This window comes from Osmerus eperlanus, chromosome 3, assembly GCF_963692335.1.
Source record: "Osmerus eperlanus chromosome 3, fOsmEpe2.1, whole genome shotgun sequence".
Lineage (NCBI taxonomy): Eukaryota > Metazoa > Chordata > Actinopteri > Osmeriformes > Osmeridae > Osmerus > Osmerus eperlanus.
Window position 1 is genome coordinate 2,536,110 of NC_085020.1, and position 10,433 is coordinate 2,546,542.

The following is a 10,433-nucleotide window of genomic DNA, read 5'->3' on the forward strand; positions in this document are numbered from 1 at the left end:
AGCTTCTCTTCCTGGCGTTCTGAGCAGAGCCTCTCATCAGGGGCTGTGAAGCGGACACTGACTGGACGTTCAGTGGACGCCCAGTTTGCTGGGCTCCGGGCACCATGAAGCAGACGAACACCAGAGGTGTCTCTGCGCTGACGCACCTCGTCAGGTAACAGACCACAGCAGCCTGTCTGGGTGAAGACGTGGAAAAGCTGGAAGCGTGGAAGCGAAGCGATGAACCTGCGAGGAGGAAACATCTCAGAGCTGATCTCGTCCGCTGCCCGAGCCACCACGTCCGTGCTCTTCGACCCTGACCCCTGGCCTCCCGGCACCCAGGGAACCCTGGGAAACGTAGTCAGGAACGCGTCGGTGCCGGGGTGCGGCGAGATGGAGCTGATGCTGGGGAACTGGTCCCAGGGTGGGGGGGGCGGGGGGGCCGGGGGGGCCGGGGAGGAGGCGAGGGTGGTGGGGTGCGCCACGGCTACGCCAGCGGGGGTGCAGAAGAACTGGGCGGCGCTGCTGATCTTGGCGGTGATCGCCGTGACGGTGACTGGGAACATCCTGGTCATCATGGCCGTGTCGCTGGAGAAGAAGCTCCAGAATGCCACCAACTACTTCCTGATGTCGCTGGCCGTCGCGGACATGCTGCTGGGGGTCCTCGTCATGCCTGTCTCCATGGTGACCATCCTCTACAGTAAGTGTGCTGGTGTGTGTGTGTGTGTGCAAGACTGTGTGCGGTGTGTGTGTTGTGACGCATATGTGTGTGTGCTCTCATCATGTGCCTGATTAAATAATGCAGTAACGAATGTTTGGACGATACAGTGAAGAAATATATTTGGTTTCTCAAGTGTGGTACTTCAACTCGCACTTTATCTGATGATGGGCATCTGTCATTGTGATGTTTCAGATAGCAGTTCACTGTAGCTAGTGGTTCCTGAGAGGGTTTTACGAAAGCTTTTCAATTATAAACATCATCGTGAATTGAGATGTCCAATTTTAAGGCTGGCTGGACTCTGTTCTCTTAGACTGTTTGTTGTTGCCGTTTACACATCTGTCACTAAACACACGGAGGCAAGAGGGCTTGTTGATGAATTTCACGTCTTGGAATGAGTTTGGCTTGATGCTTAATTTCTCATGCATGTATTCATTGTGAGGATGGTTCAGGTTCACTATTGGCTCCATCAAGAGTCCCTAGAGATGAGGAGTACAGAAGATCTTTCTAGTGAATAAGCTCCTCTGGCAATAAGATTTATGGACCATTCCTTCATTCTAAGTGGTCCCTGTCCAATTGGTTTAGTTATTGTATCACCAAAATACAGTATGATAATATTTTACACATCGATTTCTTATCTTCAGGACTGCCTTGTTATCTTATTACCAAGTCAAGATATCCCACTGTTTGCCTCCCCCCCCACCCCCCCCCCCAGACCCCCCCAGCCCCCCCCACCCACACCCCCCGCACCACCCCCCAGACCCCCCCAGCCCCCCCCACACACACACCCCGCACCACCCCCCAGACCCCCCCAGCCCCCCCCACACACACACCCCGCACCACCCCGCACCACCCCCACACACACTTTTGTTCTCTGTCTCGGTCTCCCTCTCTTTTCTGACTTCCCATGGAACCCAGTCCCTAGTTCATTTGTTTACCCCTCCCAAGCTACTCCTGTGGAAATGTGTAAATGCCACGAGTCATTGCTTTCATAGGAGGGCTTAAAGCCCTAAGTAGAAAACTAATTTGCATCAGAAAGAGGACGCTAAATTGTTTTGAAGGGAAAGCATTGGGGAAAGACTGACCTACCTTTCCTGTTAGACGTTGCCTCTTTAATGAGAAGACAAAATAAGTCATTAAACATTGTGATGCAGAGAGAAACGCTACGGACAGTTTGTAATTATTTTCTCGAGTCGCCACACTGTCACGGCCGATTGGATTCATCTGTAACAAAGTGTAGCACAAACACAACGCCATTTGCCATCGCAGAGACACAATGGTGCCACACGCCTTTCATTACCAGAACAAGTATCGTTATGATTGCGCAACGGTCCTGTTGAAGCAATTACGAGATGGGACACCTCTTGACCGATGACAGCGATACGTATCCCACAATTCCAGGGGAAACAGTAAGAGATAGTGGGGTCCTCATGTAAACAGATGTTTTGTAATTTGGGTGAAAGCCTTTAGCTCAGCTGTAACTCTTCCCCCATTGGCAGCGTGTGCCTCTTACAGACCCAATAAATCACCAAGGGAGCGTTCTCTGAATACTGGAGCTGTGGTTGTGAGCGAACAGTGACCGTCTTCTGATGGTTTAACAAGCAGGCATTAGGAAACACAGCGGAGAGACTCTTTCATCTGCTCACAGCCTACAAGGTGCTCTGAAGCATCGAGATGATGGCTCACATCTATACGATGAGAAGACCTCCTGGGAGCCATCGCCTCGCTCTTCTCCTCTCACAGGGTCCAGAGCCCCCTGACTCACAGGGCTCTGCTTCTTCACCTATACCAACCCTACACGTTGTCCCTGAAGGCTAGCCCTCTGCTGTGAGGTGTGTATTGAAGACAGACTCTTCTGTTGTCATGGTTAAGGACGATAGCAAGATGTTGGCTCAACGTTCCCTGGAAGAAAATAAATGGCTTAATTTCTCGACTGATCTCCCTTATCCGTAATCCTCTCTCTGTCTCTCTGTCTCTCTGTCGGTCCCCCTCTCTCTGTCTCTCTGTCTCTCTGTCTCTCTGTCGGTTCCCCTCTCTCTGTCGGTCCCCCTCTCTCTGTCGGTCCCCCTCTCTCTGTCGGTCCCCCTCTCTCTGTCTCTCTGTCTCTCTGTCGGTCCCCCTCTCTCTGTCGGTCCCCCTCTCTCTGTCTCTCTGTCTCTCTGTCGGTCCCCCTCTCTCTGTCGGTCCCCCTCTCTCTGTCTCTCTGTCTCTCTGTGTCTCTGTCGGTCCCCCTCTCTCTGTCTCTCTGTCTCTCTGTCTCTCTGTCTCTCTGTCGGTCCCCCTCTCTCTGTCTCTCTGTCGGTCCCCCTCTCTCTGTCTCTATGTCTCTCTGTCGGTCCCCCTCTCTCTGTCTCTCTGTCTCTCTGTCGGTCCTCCTCTCTCTCACTTTGGGGCCTCGCACCATTTCTCCTCCTCTACACCAGTGTCTCGTCTCCTTTTGTATTCGCTCTGGCGCCCCATCCCTTTCACTGTTCTCCTCCGCCTCCCTCCTTGTCATCCTCTCTCTGTCTCTCTGTCTCTCTGTCTTTCTCAGAGAGCTGCTACACGTCGAAAAAACAAACGTAACCTTGCTTTCAAACTGTGGCAGTTTGAACCTCTGAGAGGTTCCTGGGGAGTTGGAAGACGCTGTAAGTGAGCTCGGTCCTGTCCTGCTTGCGGCAGGTCTCACGCTCGGTGGAAGCAGATGCTTTTCAATCAGCCTGAATCACAACCTGTCTGGTTTTCTCAGAGGAGAAGTAGAAATACTTTTGGACCAAGAACGTCCGAATCGTGTCAAACCTTTGGAAAACACTGACGCCTCATCTCCTGTAGCTGCATATCAAATATCAGAGCAGAGTATTACACACACACACACACACACGCTGTGCAGACACAGTGAGGCATTGGCAGATAATGTTTTCTGAAGAAGCGTGGATGTGTTTTATGCGATAAAAGTCTATTCTATATCTTTATGGTTGATTCCCTTTAGATTAGAAATAATACTGTAATCCCATGAGAATGGATAAAAGAGATATGGAGAGAGAAAGAAAGAGAGAGAGAGAGAGAGCGACAGTCAGAGCATGAGAAAAAGAGAGAGAGAAAAAAGAGAGAGAGGAAGAAAGAGAGATGGGATACAGAACAAGATAATGAAAAGTGAAGAAGAAAGCAAAAGGCCCAGTCCTGCTTTTCAGGTGAAAAAAAAGAGTCCAAGTTCAAATCTAGATGTTTACACGCTGTATAGAACAGACAATCATTTTCGAGTCGGTTTCAATTTCAAAGTGCTGGACAAAAAAACGAGGGAAATAAAAGACCAGCCGGCTCTCGAATGAACAGAGGCTTCCTCTTAGGCACGACCACGCAACAAAACAAAACCACAACAAAACAGCTTCGTCATTATCCGCTCCGACAGACCAGATGTGCGATAGCAGGGCACAGGTCACTGAGAGGGGGATGGAACGGCAGGAAAATAAACAGACCAACAGGAGAGAGAGCGGCAAAATGGGAAAGATAAAGCAACTGATGTCTGAATCCCCCTCAGGGGGGGGTAGTGGTGGTGAGGGTGACAGAAGATGTGAGGTACAGGAGAGAGAGACTGTCTGAGAGAGAGAGACAGAGCATGGGGGGACAGAGAGACTGTTAGACACAGACCCCCCTATTTTGACGATCTGAAACGCAAGTATCAAAACGCAAAGCGCAAGTAACTTTGTGGGCGGGACTCCGGCTCGGTTGCTATTTTGCCGGCGGGATAAATGACTTTGCGCCTGGCGCAAATCTAAAATGGGTAGGTCCGAAGTAGCTACATTACTAATGGGTGTGGTTTGGGCGTAACGTGCAATAAACCAATCAGAGCGTCATCTCACATTCCCTTTAAGAGCAGCGCTTGTTCCATGGCGGATTGCTATTATAACGGCGGATTTGCCAGGCGCACGCCAAGAGCGGTTCACAGCCAAGGAGACCGACGTTCTAGTCAGGGCCGTAACAGATAGATAAGTGACATTGTATGGGAAAGGCAGAGCAGTTTTCTCATTGCACGAAATTGCCCGCTCATGCTGCTCATTCAAATTCTTATTCTTATTTTTATATAGCCTACCCTATATTTTATTTTTTAAATAGTTTAGTTCTTGGAATTAGTTTAACTATTGTACTTTTTTAACTTAATTTAAGACCCGTATATGTTTATTGTTTGCACCTTCCTGCCACAGTAAATTCCGTGTTTGTGCAACATAGGCTACATGGCGAATAAACCGACTTCTGATTCTGATGGAGATGGGAGAAGAAACCCACCCAAATTAGCTTCGGTTAAACAGGCGTGGGAGAAAATTGCCACAATTGTTACAAATCATGTTCACATACATAGAGATTTCTCATGAAAATCTTTTTATAATCATTGAAGAAATGTAACACGCCATAAATCAAAACAATGTAACGTAGCTTTGCAGAAAGAAGACCCTGGCCTCGCCAGCAGTGTGCAAGGACCAAGCTTGCGCCCTTAAAATAGCATCTGAATAATGCGCCATTGACTTTAGACCATGTTTTTCCTGGTCAGTGGCGGAATTGTTTTTCGGAAACTGCAAAATAGCACCAGGGAACGTTTGCGCCGGAACACGCCTCCTTTTTCGCTGAACCGCCCACGGGAGCGCAAGGTCATTTCGACGTGTGTCTGTGGAGGGAAAAGTCCGCTTTGCTTCGAGTGCAAACTAGGAATGATACTTGCGTCGTTGACAAAGTCAATTGCGCTGGGTGCAAGATCGGGCCCAGAGAGAGGGACAGGGAGAGAGAGAGAGAGAGAGAGAGAGAGAGAGGGGGGGGGGCAGGGATAGAGAGACTGTGTGAGAGAGAGAGACAGAGAATGGGGGGACAGAGAGACTGTTAGACACAGAGAGAGGGACAGGGAGAGAGAGAGAGAGAGAGAGAGAGAGAGAGAGAGAGAGAGAGAGAGAGAGAGAGAGAGAGAGAGGGGGGGGGGGGGGCAGGGATAGAGAGACTGTGTGAGAGAGAGAGACAGAGAATGGGGGGACAGAGAGACTGTTAGACACAGAGAGAGGGACAGGGAGAGAGAGAGAGAGAGAGAGAGAGAGAGAGAGAGAGAGAGAGAGAGAGAGAGAGAGAGAGAGAGAGAGAGAGAGAGAGGGGGGCAGGGATAGAGAGACTGTGTGAGAGAGAAAGGGATGAGGAGGGAGAGAAATATAGGCAGGGACAAGGACCGAGAGAGAGGAGGCATGGAGAGAGAAAGGGACTCCGTTGGCCGGCAACGCGGACGAGACATCTACCCTTTATATATATCTATGGTCCTAGTCTGGAGAGGGGTTGGGTTATGTTCGGTGACAGTGTTGATGTACCAGTTGGAGCCAGGAAGGTCTGGTGGTCTCTGGCTAGAAGGAGAAACATGAACGCAACCGCCGGAGGGGGAAGTGGATGTGTTTGTTTACACCAACGTGTGTTATTTATGTGTCTTCTAGTCCAAACTGGGAGCATGTCACAAACACACACACCCACACACACACAGATGACCATGCTTGTACTGCACATACAGCATGTCTGCGTACACACACACATACACACACACACACTCACTCATGGAAAAAGTAAGTACGCATACATATTTGTGTGACTGACTTATGAACAGGCACACACACAAATACACACACACACACACACAAACACACAATCCACATACCAAAGCTCATGACTATCTACACAACATAAAATATACTTTAAGATGTTTGACAAAGATATGGCTATAAGATGAACAGGACACTCAACATAAAACTCTGAATGCACAGACAGGAGGTTTGAACAACATTCCACTTCCAGTCAAACAGATGTCTCTCCTGTCTTCTGTTAAGGGAGGCGGAATGCCTGACAACACTTACGCACACACACACACACACACACACACACACACACACACACACACACACACACACAGACAGACAGACATGCACGTTAGAGACAGACAGCACACACTCACAACAGCACACACAGTGAACTCTCTCCCTATACTTACATTTACATTTAGTCATTTAGCAGACGCTCTTATCCAGAGCGACTTACAGTAAGTACAGGGACATTCCCCCCGAGGCAAGTAGGGTGAAGTGCCTTGCCCAAGGACACAACATCATTTGGCACAGCCGGGAATCGAACTGGCAACCTTCTGATTACTAGCCCGCTTCCCTAACCGCTCAGCCACCTGACTCCCCTTGATCTTTCCATGATCTTTCACAACCTCAAGTACAGACGGCAGGGAAAGGAGAGGAGAAAGAGAATGAGTGAGGGAACAAGGAGATGGCTAATTGCAGGCTTCCTGTATTCCAGAACCCACAGCTGCTAAGGTCCTGCCACCAACCGTCTACCACAAAACCGGTTGCCATGGCGATGGAGATTTACAGCAACTGCCAAAAAGTCAGCAAAGAGTTAAGAGTTTCATTCAGAAACCAATAACATAGTACTGATAACATGACTGAACTCTTTTAAAAGCAGGGATGGATTTTTTCTTCTTCATCTAACATATTGAATCAACCACCTCCGTGAGGTTTTGATCAAACTGTATCTGTCTTTATTATGAATTCACTTCAGTCGTACAGCTTTCTAAAATAAAAAAACAAAATGCTGTTACCAGGGCGATAGCGACCTCCAGTGCGTGTCAGTCATGGCAAGTTGCCATGACTGCGGTGACAAAAGCAAAGTGTGTTGCAGACAGTGTGTGTTTGGGTGTGTGTATCCAAGAGCAGAGAAGAAATGTGAATTGAGGGGGAAAAAAAGAAATGAGAGAGATAAAGAGGGAAGATGACAATAGAGAGGATTTAGAGGAGGACTGAATGTGCTAATTGACTGTGTTTACTCAAGGTCAACTCACTCCTCATTACCTGCTGTTGTGATGTTTTGTGTTGTCAACAACAACAACAACAACAGTACTCTGTCCTACATGCATGTTTAGTGCACATATCTTCCCCTCACAGTCTCTGCCGTTAGCACACAATACACATCACTGTTGACATACTACTGGATAACAACAGGGAACACTCACAGATGGGAGTCAGATGGCTGAGCGGTTAGGGAATCGGGCTAGTAATCAGAAGGTTGCCGGTTCGATTCCTGTCTGTGCAAAAGAGAGAGAGAGAGAGAGAGAGAGAGAATAGACATACTACTGCTAACCTAAATAGCTTTCACTGACGTGTGTGTTTCTGAGCCCGGCCGCAGGTGTTGTCAGGGCTGGAGACTGCCCTGGATATTGTATCTCCGACTTAAATCGGCTCCGAGGTTTAACAAGGTGGAAGATAAGATCGTGATGCTGATTTAATGGGGGCCGATGAGGTGAACACTCTTAATCAAACATGAAATACCAACAGCCCTCGGAAGGCCGTTATTTAACTGTCAGAAACTATACACCTATGGTGTGTGTATTACATGTCTGCACGCACCATTGGTTAGAAAAACACGGGTGCACATGTGCATGTCTGCATGAAAAATACAGACTCACTGCGAGTTTGCGCGCCACATTTGAGAAATTGTGTCTAAAAAGCTCCTACTGTGGTTATGTATTATCTTTGGCTGCTCTTTAAGTTGTTGTGAAGTTAAAAGGCATCCGTCAGTAGCTGTTGGGACGTCTTAGTTGTAGCTACATTTACATTTCATAGATTTAGCTGACGGTTAAAATGTTATCCATAGCGACATACAAATAGCTTTTATAGGATTCACAGCAGAAGGATCTGAAGAGCCTGGTACTACAGAATTTGGCGGTCAGAGTCAAGGATGGGTCTGTGTTTAACAGCTACATCGCACTACTGAACAAATCACTTTCCCCACTAGCCCAAAACACAGACGACAGCTGCAATAAATTCTTAGGTAGTGCCTCGCCATATTGATTTGACTCATCCATTTGTTTCAAATGAGATAACATAACAGGAGAGTGGAAGGTGGCAAATACCCAACAGAGCATTTCCTGTGGCTTCGGGTTTCAATAATATATATATGAATGACAATCCAGTATGGTATACCGTGATATGTCATCTTGCAGTATAAAATGTAAAAGTTGTGGTCTGGAACGTTCTTTAACGACTAAAAGGATTGCAACCTTCAAGCGCTCCGTTTTGAAGCTATTTGAATGTGGATGTCTCCTACTGTTTGGGTGTAGAGTGATTAGCTGTTCACCAAATTTAGCCTCTCTGGGTCGTCTGGGGGATTCACCCTACAATTAGCGCTGTCTCAAGGACCACCTGCCGGTCTCTGTCTGTCTGTCTGTCTGCCTGTGCCTTTCTGTCTGTCTGTCTGTCTGTCTGTCTGTCTGCCTGTCTGCCTGTGCCTTTCTGCTTGCCTATCTGTCTGTCTGCCTGTCTGCCTGCCTGCCTGCCTGTCTGTCTGTCTGTCTGTCTGTCTGCCTGTCTGCCTGCCTGCCTGCCTGCCTGCCTGCCTGTCTGTCTGTCTGTCTATCTGTCTGTCTATCTGTCTGCCTGTGCCTTTCTGCTTGCCTGTCTGTCTGCCTGTCTGCCTGTCTGTCTGTCTGTCTATCTGTCTGTCTGCCTGTCTGCTTGCCTGTCTGTCTTTCTGCTTGTCCGCGTGCCTGTCTGCTGTCTTGCCTGCCTGCCTGTCTGTCTGTCTGCTGGTCTGTCTGTGTGTCTGCTTGTCTGTCTGTCGGATGTTCTGCCACAGACACATTCTCTCTTCTCTCAGCGTCTATGTAATAGACTCCAGCTCCAGATCAGGGGGACTCCAGAGTGCCAACCAGAGATAAGAGGAACAGCCTGGCTCACATGGCCCCCACACAGGGGCCAACACACAGTGGGGCCCACACACAGGGGGGCCCACACACAGGGGGGCCCACACACAGGGGCCAACACACAGGGGCCCACACACAGGGGGGCCCACACACAGGGGGGCCCACACACAGGGGGGCCCACACACAGGGGGGCCCACACACAGGGGGGACTCTCTCTCCCCCCTTTGTGGAGAAAAGAACAGAGTGATCCTCAATGTGCCAAGTCTTTGATAACCGTAATAAAAGTAATCCATGTATTGTGGAGTCGTACCATGACAGAGGATGTTGGAAGAGTCACAGTGAGAGTTGCTACAGCAGAAAGATATCTTCCACCACGGTGTTTAGACACAAGCACACAAGGGCTTAGCATTAGACTAGCACCACACTGATTTTAATCTTAAATAGAAAGCAACATGCATTTCTTTTATTTGCCCGAGCCCAATATCGTTAGCCACATGACAGGCTCAATAAGGTTTTGGTTATTTAGATCAATCCCTGTGAAGGCTGTAGTAAAGTGGGCAGTGTTCCCATGGAGACGGGCATACAAGGGGTAGCTGGTTGAACAGTCATCAGACAGGATAGTTAGACCGTGACAATCTCTGCAGGCCGATGGGAGCTCAGCTCTCTCTCTCTCATGAACACTGTTTACTTTCACATCAAAGTTGCACACACCCGCACACCCACACCCACACCCTCACCCTCACACCCACACCCTCACACACACACCCTCACCCTCACCCTCACCCACACCCACACCCTCACCCGCACAACCACACCCTCACACCCCCACACCCTCACATCCTCGCCCTCAAACCCTCGCCCTCACACCCTCACCCACACCACACCCTCACACACACACCCTCACACCCTCGCCCTCACCCCACTACCCTCACACCCTCACACCCACACACCCTCACACCCACACACTCACACCCACACCCCTCACACCCTCACCCTCACCCACACCCACACCCTCACCCTCACCCTCACAACCCCTCGCCC

General features: G+C 49.2%; 1 protein-coding gene across 1 annotated transcript in view; it reads left to right on the top strand.

Annotated features, from left to right (window-relative positions):
- The first annotated feature begins 219 nt into the window (after positions 1 to 219).
- The window catches only part of htr2aa (5-hydroxytryptamine (serotonin) receptor 2A, genome duplicate a), a 13,647-nt gene continuing 3,433 nt past the window's right edge, over positions 220 to 10,433 (top strand). The window contains exons 1-2 of the mRNA XM_062456203.1: positions 220 to 403; positions 476 to 679. Of these exons, the coding sequence (XP_062312187.1) occupies positions 220 to 403; positions 476 to 679 (388 nt within the window). The remainder of the gene's footprint in view (positions 404 to 475; positions 680 to 10,433) is intronic.